At 35.0% G+C, this 13,785-nt stretch overlaps 3 protein-coding genes across 11 annotated transcripts in view; all 3 read left to right on the top strand.

Moving 5' to 3' along the window:
• Positions 1-3,683, top strand: part of LOC126709526 (rust resistance kinase Lr10-like) — a 31,929-nt gene extending 28,246 nt beyond the window's left edge. For 2 of the 4 annotated variants that reach the window (XM_050409809.1, XM_050409808.1), the window contains one exon: positions 2,427-3,683. In XM_050409809.1, coding sequence (XP_050265766.1) covers positions 2,427-3,538 — 1,112 coding nt within the window. In that variant the 3' untranslated portion in view covers positions 3,539-3,683. Of the gene's footprint in view, positions 1-343; positions 1,029-2,316; positions 2,344-2,426 lie in introns of those variants that run through there. The other 2 variants (XM_050409811.1, XM_050409807.1) reach the window with 2 other exon arrangements.
• Positions 1-7,148, top strand: part of LOC126709531 (ATP-dependent Clp protease ATP-binding subunit CLPT1, chloroplastic-like) — a 90,588-nt gene extending 83,440 nt beyond the window's left edge. For 2 of the 3 annotated variants that reach the window (XR_007649418.1, XR_007649415.1), the window contains exon 7: positions 6,946-7,148. The gene's annotated coding sequence lies outside the window, so the exon portion shown is untranslated. Of the gene's footprint in view, positions 1-6,881 lie in introns of all 3 variants that reach the window. The other variant, XR_007649414.1, reaches the window with a different exon arrangement.
• LOC126709523 (cleavage and polyadenylation specificity factor subunit 1) overlaps positions 1-13,785 on the top strand; it is a 91,588-nt gene that overhangs the window by 47,187 nt on the left and 30,616 nt on the right. The window contains exons 1-3 of one of the 4 annotated variants that reach the window (XR_007649412.1): positions 10,384-11,079; positions 12,117-12,270; positions 13,618-13,753. Coding sequence is in view for 3 of the 4 variants with exons in the window: in XM_050409798.1 (XP_050265755.1) it covers positions 10,586-11,079; positions 12,117-12,270; positions 13,618-13,753 (784 nt within the window). In the remaining variant the exon portion in view is untranslated. Of the gene's footprint in view, positions 1-10,383; positions 11,080-12,116; positions 12,271-12,917; positions 12,945-13,617; positions 13,754-13,785 lie in introns of those variants that run through there. The other 3 variants (XM_050409798.1, XM_050409801.1, XM_050409800.1) reach the window with 3 other exon arrangements.

Genomic DNA, 13,785 nt, shown 5'->3' with positions numbered 1-13,785 from the left:
CAGCACTGGAGGAAAAAAAAAAAAAAAAAAAAAGAAAGAGAGAGAATGAGAGTGTTGGAGTCAAGTAAAAAAATGTTGTAAAAGTATTGCGAAAAATGGTATGGACGTAACACTTCACATTAAAAAATATAATTGTTGGTAAATTTTATATTATTTAATGAGTACAAATAAATCTATTTCTTACATATTATGTAACAATGATATAATAGTTAATTTATATAAACTACATTTTCTATCCTCTTACTTTTCTTTTCAATCAAAAAAAAGTTTTCCATCCCTCCAACTAAACCTATAAGAGAAAAAACTAAATATTTTCCATCCTTCTACTAATTTTTCATCCACCCACTTTCCTACTCCTCTAACTAAACAGAACCTAAGAATAGTTATCCCAACCTTACTGTTGTTTGTGCTTTTCATCGTAGACCTTGGAGAAGGCCACAAATGGTGTCCCGAAGTTCGGTGTGGAGAGCATGGCCTAGACATCCGATTTCCTTTCCAACTCATCAAAGACAGGCAGCCAGACCACCACGGTGGCTTTGATCTCTACTGCAATGATAAAGATGATACGGTGCTTGAGCTGTTGACTTCAGTAAAAGCCTTTGTTAAAAAAATTGATTACAAATCTCAGTCAATTGAAGTAACTGACTCAGATGGCTGCTTTCCACGGAAAATCCGGGGACTCAAACTCAATTTATCTTCTTCGTCTTTCCAATTCAAAAATGATCTTTCTGACTATGCGCTTTTCAAATGTACGCCAGATACAGAATCTTCTTATTATCTGATTCCTTGTCTTAGTAGCTTTTCAACCTCAGTTTATGCTTTTCCTTCGGAGAGAGACATCGACGACTTGTCCATATTATCATGTACAAAGATGTATAGCGTTTCATCAGTTCCATTTTATATATGGCATTCTCATTCTCTTCAATTGACATGGTCCGGATCGGAGTGCGGACGCGGTGAAGTGAAAGGCAAGAACTGTAGATTCCAGGAAAATATCACTGATGTGAGAACTGAGTGCAAAGACAAAGGTACGTATTATTTCCACTTCTATAATCACCCAAGTTCTTCACGTTTCAAGCCAACATGTATTTGATTTTATCAACCTCAGTTAATAAATGCTCTGCGAAGGTAATTTCCTGTAACCAGTCATGGGGTGCTAAGTTGTGTCTCACTTGTTATGAATCAGCCCCCAGGTCACCAGTCACGTTCCACCACGTCGTTGGTGGCATCAAGGAACCCACCCCATCACAGCTGGTCATCCATTCTTCTTCCTTCTTCTTCGTTTCGAATCGTACTCTGTTTCTTCCTTTTATTTTCTGTGTTGTCTGCTCGTTTGAACTTCACTGCTTTGTTAGTTAATTTGTTTTGTGTCATTTTTTAATTTTATCTTTTTTTTTATAACATTAATTATATCTTTTTGTTTGTGAACTTCAAGTGATTATCAAATTTTTTTTTTCAACTTATTCCCTTTATTAATTTGTTATTCTTAATAATATTGAATTGATATTTGGGCTTAAAAGATTGACACACTAATTAAGATGAAAGACTTTTAGTAAAACTCACTATTATGTGTTAGGAGGAGGTATAAATTATACTTTGCCTAATACTGAATAATTACTACATGTGTCTCAAAAGAATTTGAATAGGCTGGTAGCTCATCAGTTGGTACCAAACGTCGGGGTATCAACATAAAATTTAGCTAAAGTTTAATGCAAGTGTGGTTAATTGATTAATTAAGGAAGTCCATTGCTTAGCACATTAGACCTCTTAACATCCTAAACATGAAAACAAAGTTAGAATGCAGTATTACCTTGCTAATAAGAATAATTATTTAGTGTTTTAGGAGTACAATAGCATGGTACTTTAGTACTTTACTAAATACTTACTCGTGTCTCAAAAGAACTTGAATAAGCTTGTAGCCCATCAGTTGGAACCAAACTTTGCAATATCAACATAAATTTTAGATAAATATTAGCATAAGTGAGGTAATTGTTTAATTGAGGAAAACTCGTTGCTTAGAACATTAGACCTCTTAAAAGCCTAAACATGAACTCAAAGCCTAATTATTTAGTGTTTAAGGAGCACCACGACTTGGAACTTCCTCATCTCACATAACAATTAATCCTACTAATTAAAATTCATGATGGAATCCATCATTCATGTAAGAGAAGAGAGCATCACGTCGATGTATTCTAACAGTACCATATTATTTTTTTACTAATAGTAATAGAAATTTTACACACAATTACTTTTTATTATTTATTTTCTCTTTTGAGATATGTAATAAAAAGCTGATCATATTAAAATATTTTATAGGTACATTAACAAAAATAGTGATAACTGGTGAGTTTCTTGTTGGCCATTTTTGAAAATTAATAGTAAATTATTTTTTGTTTTTTAGACTCACGAATATGTTTAACATGCAGGTTCCAGCTTGGGGTCATTTCTTTTGATACTAGTAATCTATGCACTCTACCGTGTCTATCGCTATGACAAAACAGAGAAAGAAAATCAAGCTAGGATTGAAATGTTTTTGGAGGATTACAAAGCTCTCAAGCCCACAAGGTACTCGTATAACGATGTTAAAAGAATTACAAATCAGTTTACTGAGAAGTTAGGACAAGGAGCCTATGGAACAGTATTCAAAGGAAAATTTTCAAATGAAATCCATGTAGCCGTGAAGATCCTGAACAGTTCCAAGGGCAATGGGGAAGAATTCATAAATGAAGTGGTAACAATGGGTAGAATCCACCATGTTAATGTGGTTCGCTTGGTTGGCTTCTGTGCTGATGGATTTAGAAGAGCTCTAGTGTATGAGTTCTTACCAAATGATTCACTAGAGAAGTTCATTTCCTCAGTAGATTCTAACCGTTTCCTTGGTTGGGAAAAGCTACAAGACATTGCTCTCGGCATAGCAAAAGGAATTGAATATCTTCACCAAGGATGTGATCAACGAATCCTCCATTTTGATATTAAACCTCATAATATTTTGCTAGACCAAAATTTCAATCCAAAAATTTCTGATTTTGGTTTGGCCAAGTTGTGTGCAAAAGATCAAAGTGCAGTGTCTATGACCACAGCTAGGGGGACCATGGGTTACATTGCACCCGAAGTGTTCTCTAGGAACTTTGGGAGCGTGTCTTACAAATCAAATATTTATAGTTTTGGAATATTGTTGCTTGAAATGGTTGGAGGTAGGAAAAATGTTGATGTAACCATGGAGAACACTAGCCAAATATATTTCCCAGAATGGATCTACAATTTGTTAGAGCAAAAAGAAGACCTACGAGTCTATGTTGAGGATAATGAAGATGCTAAAATTGCAAAGAAACTCGCAATTGTAGGACTCTGGTGCATCCAATGGCACCCAGTGGATCGTCCTTCAATGAAAGTTGTGGTCCAAATGTTGGAAGGAGAAGGAGATAAGTTAACCATGCCTCCTAATCCCTTTGCATCTACAGGCCCTACAAGAATCAATGTAAGTATGCCTGCAAGGCGTTTGAACCAGGAGTTAGAAGTCATCCTAGAATCAGAGTAGGAGTCCTCGACAATCATAAAAGTTGCAATCATTTTGTACTCAAGGATTGAAATTATTAACTTTGTGGTCAATGTAGGGACTTCAAGTTTTCTTATATCAGGTTTAAGCAAAATTGTACTTATAAAAATGTATTGCTTAATTCCTATTGAGATAGTAAAGAATATACAATTAATTTTATTGTGAAATGATGGAAATATATATGATGGTGTCATAAAAAACATCAACTCCTGAATTCGTCCATATGTCTCGTCTAACGAAAGGCAAGCTAGGACAAACCAAATAGGCGAAGTGATCGTCCCAAGCATCCTGGCTAACCTCGTCCGTCTTTGGACAGATGAGATCCCATGGGAATCTTACCCATCCTTCATCATTTGGACCAAGGACAAGCCGTCCTAGATAGTCTCGTCCGTCTTTAATCAAAGATGGACGAGTTCACCGGATTGAACTACTAAGTGCCAAATTCTACATTAACTACTATGGAACGGGCCGTCCAACCTAGGTAACTTCCATAGCGATTATGGAAGTTACCTCTAATTCTCCGGACTCCTCGACATTAGCAACGGTTATTAAACAGATAACCGTTCCACACATACTATATAAGGATTCTTTGATGAAGAATAAGGTATTCAGACATTTTTTTTATTAAAGAAAACACTCCTTCCTTACCGAGAATTCCAAGTTCACTAACTTCATCATCGGAGGACTTTTGGCCGGTCTCCACCGGTCTCCTCTGATTCAGTGTTCTTGTTTTACAAGATATAGCCCAAAGATCATCATCGTTCGAGACTTGTCAACCTACTGATATCCAAGGAACCATTAATATATAAAACAAAGTAAAAGAAACAAGAAATATATATTGATATACTTTTATATTCAAGTGGTCATCCACAATTCTTTTGATCTCTCTTAGATGTGTACAATAACAGTAAAGAAATCCCACATATATATAGGACTTTAGAATGCTTATAAAGTTTATGGAATAAGGTTGTAATAATGAGTACACATATTGATATACATCTCCCCTATATTTATGTTAGTTATTTAATTTCTTATGTAATTATATATTTATATAGATGTCGAACCTTACGAAACTTGAATTTGTTGCCCTTGACATCTTGGGCAAGAATTACTTGTCATGGACCCTTGATGCTGAGGTTCACCTAGAGGCAAAGAACCTTGGAGATACAATTAAGGATGGCAATCAAGCATCCCTACAGGATCGTGCAAAATCAGTGATTTTTATTTGCCCTCATCTCCATGAAGAATTAAAATCTAAGTACCTTACAGTGAAAGACCCTCCTGTCTTATGGAATGATTTAAAGGAAAGATATGAGAATCAAAAATCTGTAATCCTCCCAAAAGCTTGTTATAATTGGTTGAACCTGAGGTTGCAAGATTTTAAAAGTATGAGTGAGTACAATTCTGCACTTTTTAAAATAATCTCACTATTAAAATTATGTGGGTAAAAAATCACTAAGGAAGACATGTTAGAGAAAACATTTACAACATTTCATGCCTCGAATATGCTCCTGCAGCAGCAATATCGAGAGCGTAAGTTCACAAAATATTCTGAATTGATATCATGTCTTCTAGTGGCTGAACAAAATAAGAAGCTTTTGCTGAAAAACCACCAATCTCGCTTGACCGGTTCTACTCCATTCCCTAAAGCGAATGGAACCTCATTTGATAAACATAGAGGAAATTATGTTTGTGGTCGTGGGCGTGGAAGGAAGAATCAATATAGAGGATCATTCTCATAATTCTTCAAAAAGGAATAACACACCTTATCATTAGAAGAATCAAAATGGCAAGCGTTTACAAAATAAATCATCAAACGGTCATGAAGAAAAGTGTTATAGGTGTGGAATGGAAGGTCATCGGTCACGTACTTGTCGTACTCCTAAACATTTGGTAGATCTGTACCAAGCCTCCATAAAAGAAAAGGGAAAGAGAATTGAAACAAATTTTGTTGATCACAATGATCTTGAAGATCCCATGGATCTTGACCTTCCATATGGAGTGGATATGAATCATCTTGATGTCTCTGATTTCTTTGAGGATGTTGATGGAAAATTCAATAATTTGATTGGTGATGGAAATGTCCATACCAATTAATTATTTTCTTTTATTACATAAATCTTATTACTACTATTGGAGCACTGAGATCCAAAACACACACACACCAGTCAATATAACTTCTTGACTGGTGTGTGATTTGCTTATATGTTGAGGAGAAAACTAAGTTCTTTTTGGAAAGGGTGTGGAATGTTGTGCCTTCTTGCATCTTTTGGAACATTTGAAGTGAGAGAGACAGATGAATGTTCGAGGGGCAAGAACACCTTTGAGGAGAGAATAAAAGTCTGAGTTGTTAGTACTTTGTTTTCTGGGATATTCCTAGACGACAGATGAGTTTGTCTCCTTGAACTTAATGTACATTTATTTTTCATTATAATATATTTCCTCTTACCGATCAATAGTGAAGAAGTTCTGTTTAACTCATTTCTCTGTGATATACCTTAATTTTCGTATTTTTTGGAACTCAAATAATTTGAATTGAGCCATGATATTAATTTCATTGCAGAGATCCTGGAATGTATGTGTACTATTTGAGCTTGTCTACCCTCTCTGCCTCTTGTTGCTCACCAATGCCTTATAATGCTATCAATGCTTACTAGTGTAACAAATATTTGTGATTGATAGTGAATCTATGTGTGATTATGACTTGTCCCTTAGCATTGCTCTTTCAAGTATGGGAGAATGTAATTACCATGTTTTGTAGACTCAATTTTTTTTTTTGTGCCTAAGAATCTCGTAGCCCTGTATGTGGTGGAAATGTAGAAATTGAAGGTGGTTCAATGAACCTCCTTGCAATAAGGTTTGGTATGTAAAAACTGAGGTAGTGGAAATATTTACTGCATATCTAAGGTTTGAAATGCAGGTGAAAGTGGGGAGATAACGACTACTCATATGCTTCTTGGAATTTGGTCGGAAAAAGATTCAGCAGGTCATAAGACCATGGCTTCCCTTGGTTTTGATGATGAGAAAGCCAAAGAGCTTGCCAAATCTGTAAGTCTCTATGCTTTGATAACAAGTGACTAACCTCCTTAGTAAGACTATTAATGTTACTTTTGTTGATGCAGATGTATGTGGATGTTGTTTTGAGCTATAAGTAGGAAAGTCAAATGGACTTATTTTCGAGATACTACTTGCTTGTTGCTTGGACCCGTCTACGCTACCTTTCTTGAAGATATGGCTTCCTGGCAGAGTTTGTTATTGAGGAAGTTGTTCCACACATGGATAGCTTTCAGCTTTTATACAAATTGCTTATTTAACTCACCTGAAGGTGCTGATATTTTCAAATTTTCAAACAAGGAATTTTGTGCAATTTAAAATCTCAGGTGGGTGAGGTTCCCTCTTTAGTGATAGATTTTCTTTTGAACTTTGAATTTTCACTTTATCTCTACCTTAATGGCTTAATCCTCATCACTGTTCCAAATACCTGTTGTATATCTTCTGGAAGCTAAAGCATTCTTAGAACTTTTGAAATGACCATGCATATGGATATGAACCCTTTCTTCATCAATGTGCTTTGTAGAGATGTGGAGTAAGTTGCAGCATAGTACTAAAAAAAGGGGAATTGATTTTTTGAGAGCTTGAAGATCATACTATCCATTTCTATGTTCCTAGCATTTTAAAGGAAATATCAGTTCTTTTTACATACCATTTTTGCTTCTATCTATTTCTCACATTTGTTGTTTTCGTTGCAATGGTTCAACTTTTGAATTTTGATTTTATTTTCTTTCCTTGGAATCATGTCTCCAACTTACATGACTAGCTTGATCTCAGTTATCATATTCATTTAGAATTTTAAAGAGTTGATTTGATATATCATTTCATTTAGGTGGTACCATTTCATTTCATTTGATCTCAAATATCATTTCATTTGATATGTCATATCATTTCATGTGTTAATACCATATTTGGGCTGGCTCTAAATTTGATAGAGGTCTTAACCCTAAAGTTAAAGGATTTCATGATTTTAATAGCCAAACCCCCTTTTTTTTTTTTTTTTTTTTTTTTTTTTTTTTATCAATTTCTATGTGATTGGTTAGATTTAGTTGAGTTTTAATTAAATTTTAACCATGTGATTGGATTAACTTTGGTTCTTAAGATCACAAAATTCTCTTTAATTCGGCTTCTCATGAGCAAAAATCAGGTCTTTTTAATCAAGCATGACATTAAGGATTATGCACCAAAATTGATTAAGAAATTTAACTGATTTTCCTAAATTACATGTCTTATTTTTATTCTGTTCCATTTATTTTGTCATATTTGGTCCCTTTATTTTTATCAGGTCATGCATGTGATTTATTTGAAAATCAAGTTAATTTCTTTTATTTAATGGGTGTGTCAAGATTTATTGAAATTAAATGTTGATTTCCAGTGACCTCAAAGGTAACACATCACATTTTTATTCACTTTCATTTCTATCCACATACCCTAAACCCTAAAGAGACCCAATATATTCATCTTTTTCTAAAGGAGAGAGAAGAATCATCAAGGAGGCAAAAACGCAAAGAAAATATTTCCCTTTGTCCCCACGGGCTGGATCTATCCTTAATGGCCTGTTTGAAAGTTTAGGGAGGGAGGAGATTAGAGGGGAGTGGGGAGGTGAGTAGAGGAGAATAGTTCCCCTCCACCTTATTTGGATGTTTTTAAAATTAGTAAGAGGAAGGGAGTAATTAACCCTTCCCCTTATTTGAATATTTTAAAAATTAGGATGGAGAGGAGTGAAAATGATTAAAATAGACAAATTTACCCCTATTTGAAAATGGACTTACAACATTGGTCTATTATTAATTTAGAAAGGGTAAATTGAAAAATTTATTTAGTCAATAATTTATCTACTCTACTCTCCCTCCAAATCTCTCCAATTTGGGGGAATTAAAAATGAGGGGTTAGAGGTGGTTGAAACCCCTCCAAACTCCCCTCCTCCTTCCTTAAAAAACTTTCAAACAAGGTAATTGAATTACTCTCCATTCCTCTACTCTACTCCCCCTCATTTTTTAAACTTCCAAACAGGCATAAGGGTTTTCACTCTCCAACATCCACCTTAAACCTCTACCTGAACCCCCAAAATACCCACTGTCCACTGAAAATACATCCACAAATGTACAGCAAAATCCCATAGCAACTTATTCACAAAGAACCATAAAACACCATCATATACCTTCCCCTACATACGCCCAAAATACCCTGAAAAATCCCTCCTTTTCACCTACTCGATACTGCAAACAGCCTGCCTCCATAGCTGCAACTCCAAGTCTCCAACCCTTTAGAGCTCCGAAAATTGAGCTTAAACAACCCAGAAAAATCCATCCTTTTTCCAGCCCAAAGACAGAACAAAAAGAATACAAGAAAGCTTCTTCCTTTTTCACATGCCCAAACCCTCACAAAGTTACAACAAAACACAGCCAAAATCCCATACAACAGCCATTTTCCAACCAAAAACCTCAAAAGGAAACTCCCCAGCCCAAAAACACAAAAAGCTACATCCTTTTTTTCATTATCCTAGAATTTTGTACAAAGTTTGGTCAAATTTTCAGCCCAAATAAATCTAAACTATACTTTTCCAAAAACACTCCTCAATAAGAGCAGTTTGTTTGTTTTACTTTTCAGTTGTTGTAAAGGGTTTTCACAATTGACTTTGTATGAACTTCCATGGGTATTTATGTTCATGAGATATTGGGTAGTTCTGGCTTAGATAGAGAGGTAAACACTCGGTTACTTATAATTCAATCAGAGCAAGTGAAGACAAAAATATTTAAACCAAATTAAAATAAAGAAAACCACATTAAACATAAAATAGAGATTACATTTTTTTTTTTCCAAGGGAAAAGGATAAATTTGGAAATCCGTTTCTATGGCGTATAACATCAAGGGGCGTTTAATTCATCGTATATTACATTATTGTAATCTTACATTAATGTAATATTAATACAAGAATATAACATTACATTATTTAAGAATGTGATGAGATTAATATGATGTGATATATTTTATAATTTTAAATTATGATAATGTTAGAAAAAATAAAATAAACTAAAAACTTAATATCACATCATCATAATGTGCATCACATTAAGGATATATTACAACAAACCAAATGCTCCAAATGCATGCAAATAAATTAGAGCAATTTGAACTCAATTTCTTTGGGTCTAACAGTATAATACTGCGCGTCTATAACTCAAACTGCATATGTTGAAAAAGAGAAGCATAAACAGAGTGATAAAATTTGTTATGTTTGAAAAACTAGCCCAATTAACAAAATTTATCAATAAGATTTTAACAAGATAATCCTAGATCTACCTTATCAAACGTTTATATTCATTACTAAATTCAAAATAAAATTCTAAGAGTAACATTAAAAAAAGAAAAGAAAATAAAAGAGTGATGGTAGTTACATAATGGACAGACAATACCAAGTTAGTTAAAATTGTGTTTTAAAATTTAAAAGGGTTGGATTAGTTCTTCTTAAAGCTTTATAATATCTATGAGATTTAGAATTCGAAATCTCTTACCAGTATCTTAGAGCTACTTCTATGGAATTCTTCTCTATAATAATTTGGTGGGTGTGGAACATGAGATCGTATAAACTCATGAAAGTAGTCAAACACTCGGCACTCTTATTTGTAAAATCTTTTTTTTGTTTTTTAATTTTAAGAATTAAAAACACAATTTGAGTTAAAATTATCTGATATCATGTTTTCTCCTAGAAAAAAACACATTTTTTAATAATTAGATACTATAAACTATAAAGGGTGGGGTGACGGTTCTGTCTCCATTTTTTATTTTTCACTCGATCTCACTGACTCACTCCTCACTGGTCAGTCTATAACTAAGTATTCCTCCCGCCAAGCACAAACTTCATTCAATTCCCTCATTTCAAAAACCCTAAAAACTGAGTAAAACCCTCTGTACTGTCTCCTCCTCCACTTCCTCAACGTCGTCGTTTTCCCTTCTGAAAACCCTAGCCTCTCAAAGATGAGCTACGCCGCCTACAAGATGATGCACTATCCAACCGGAATCGAGACCTGCGGTTCCGGCTTCATCACCCAGTCTCGCGCCGACTTCACTTCTCGCATCCCTCCGATCACCTCCACCGACGGCCTCGACGCCGACTGGCCTCCGCGCCGCCACGACTTGGGCCCAATCCCTAACCTCGTCGTCACCGCCGCCAATGTCCTCGAGCTCTACATTGTTCGAGTCCAAGAAGACGCTGCCGCCACCGCCACCAGGGACTCCTCCGCCAGGGCTTCAGTCGAACCTATGCGCGGCGGCCTCATGGATGGCCTCGCCGGCGCCTCGCTGGAACTCGTTTGTCATTATAGGTTACACGCCAATGTCGAAAGCATGGCGGTTTTGGCCGTTGGAGGTGGCGATGGCTCTAGGAGAAGAGACTCTATTATCTTGGCCTTTCGCGATGCGAAGATTTCTGTTCTTGAATTCGACGATTCGATCCATGGACTTCGTACAAGGTGAATTGAATTGCGAAAATAACTGCATTTCTCGTTGTTACTTGTTATAGGTTGGGAATTAGGTTTACTGTTAACAGTGAGAGTTGTCAAATGAACTATTGGAGGGTTGATTATCTTAACTTCATATGAAATATCATGCTTTTCTAGGTAAAGAACTAAGATTGGTTTCATAACTTGCACACATTGATAATTCAGAACTTAAGCCAATGAGCTCAGTGGCATCTAAGTTTAAGTGTACTTATGTCTAGTATCCTTTTCTCGAATACTGAGGTCCAGAAGTAATGCAATAAAAAACTTTCATTAGCCAAGAGCTTGTAGCTCAACTGGCACCTCCCGGTGTTTCTAACAAAGTCGTTAAGGGTTCAAATCAGCCCTCCCCCTTTGTAATTATCGAATTTATCGAACCAAAAAAAAAAAAAAAAACACTTTTCATTACTAAAGTTAATAATAATATTTTTTTGATAGGTGAACATGCTATTATTGAAATGAGACTGTATCGTGAAAATAAACACGAAGTAGCCTAAATAATTACAATGGGAAAATACATCTATATATGAATTGACTCAATGAAGGAGTGAATAGAGTTACCTGATACAAAAGACCACTCATAAAGAGAAATAATGAAGGATGCTTGTAATACTATGACTTAGCATATAGTTTTTGTACTCTTTGTGATATGTGGTTGGTGGCTAAAGTTATTACTTGGACTCTCTTACTTTACCTTGATGTAAAGCAGCACCATTTTTTGAGGTCAGACGCATATGACCCAAACAACGGTGATGCTGATGAATAAATAATTAGTCCCAAGCAAGAATGGTAAATCCCAAATACTTTTGAGATAAGTGTGATGCTTTTCCTAATGATAATTTTTTGTTTTTGATTTATGAGGACATTCTTGATGCAGATATGATACTTCTATTTTTGGAACTTATACATGTGTGTTTGTGCACACATTTGTGTACACAATTATGATTTTAAAGTCTGTTTTGCAACAGTGGAAAATCATCATAAATCATAGATTTTTATCTTTCTTTCAGCTCTATGCATTGCTTTGAGGGTCCCGAGTGGCTTCATTTGAAAAGAGGTAGAGAATCATTTGCAAGAGGCCCATTGGTGAAGGTTGATCCTCAAGGGAGGTGTGGTGGTGTTCTTGTTTTTGAGTTGCAAATGATAATTCTTAAGGCAGCCCAGGTCTTTATTGCCTCCTATTCTTTGTAACTTAAAAAATCCTAGTTGTATCCTCATGTAGTTTTACATTGAATTGTTTAATTTATAGATTAATTCTAATTTCTACATTTTAAGTTCAAGAAATTTTGGGAAGGGAAACTTATTGGCTTAGCAACTGTTCTAAAATTTGGCTTGTGTGGCTATGTAGTATCATAGTTCCAAGTGTTTGACTTGGTCATGGTATCCTGGAGGATAAGATATAATGTCAGACTCACACAATGTGTAAAAATTTAAAAAATATTATTTGATGTTTAATTGAAATAATTGTTTGGATCATATCTGTTATAGACAGCATCTTATGTCGTATGAAGTTTAAATTACATATTCACATCCTATTGTATCATTTGGTGTTCATATTGTATAGAATTATTTAAGTACATATCTGAGTCTGCCCTTGGAAGCCTAAGTTTATGTTGGGCACAACTTATCTTGCACATCTTCTCAGTGAGTTTCATTTATCATTTGTTTGAACAATTTGCAGTGATGCTTAATGTAAGAAAGATTCATGACAATTAGTCATGTTTTCAGTTCTCTTATATATTTGTTGAGAAGTGATTTGTGATTTTGGGTATGCTTGGATTTTGTAATGTTGCAGGTACAGGATATAACTTTTGATATTTAGGTCTATGTACATTTGGGTATGATTGGCTACTTGAGAGAGCTTTTCCAGAATATAACTTTTTTGCTTATCATGTGTTATATGCATATTCCCAATTGTAGTTCATCAATTATGACATGTAGCACTGGGTGTTACATCTTATTTTCTGCTAGTACATGCCTAATTGTAGCATTATAAATACTATGCTTGTGTTGTTGAGATTGTAAGGCCAAGTAATACTTGAAGCTTTTCACCTAAATAGGCTGGGTACCTTCTATTCTGGTTAGTGGATTGCACCTTCCTGTTTTGACCTAGTAAAATTAACTTTGATATAGATCTTGTTCCCACAAAGAGTTCAAGGTAATTTTGCAAAATGTCTGGAATTGGAGAAAGTATCTTATGAAATGGTCTCAAGAGACTGGCTTCTCACAACATGTGGCTCCCACATGTTGTGGGAGGATGGTCTGATGAGATATCCTCTCCTGAAATTGAGGGTATGGATGACTAGGATTGGTCCTTTTGGTGTCTTTAATGGAATTCGGAATATTAATAATTTAAATATCAAGGCATATTAACTTTCAAAAACTGGCATCCTCTATGCAAATATTTAAACTTGTATATGTGCACTTTGCATTTTACGTTTTGATGTATTTCTATGATTATCTTTTTTACTGCATTTTTAGCTTTAATCTTCCAACTTTTGGCTATGTCAGGCTGGTTCTGGTTTAGTTGGGGATGACGATGCTTTAAGTTCTGGAGGTGCTGTTTCTGCTCGAATTGAGTCCTCATACATAATTAATCTACGAGATTTAGGCATGAAGCATGTAAAAGACTATATATTTGTACACGGTAAGCGTTACCTAGCATTTATCCTTTTGTTT

Source organism: Quercus robur, chromosome 12, assembly GCF_932294415.1.
Source record: "Quercus robur chromosome 12, dhQueRobu3.1, whole genome shotgun sequence".
Lineage (NCBI taxonomy): Eukaryota > Viridiplantae > Streptophyta > Magnoliopsida > Fagales > Fagaceae > Quercus > Quercus robur.
Note: the sequence above shows the minus strand (reverse complement) of the source record. Positions and strands in the feature narration are given on the sequence as shown.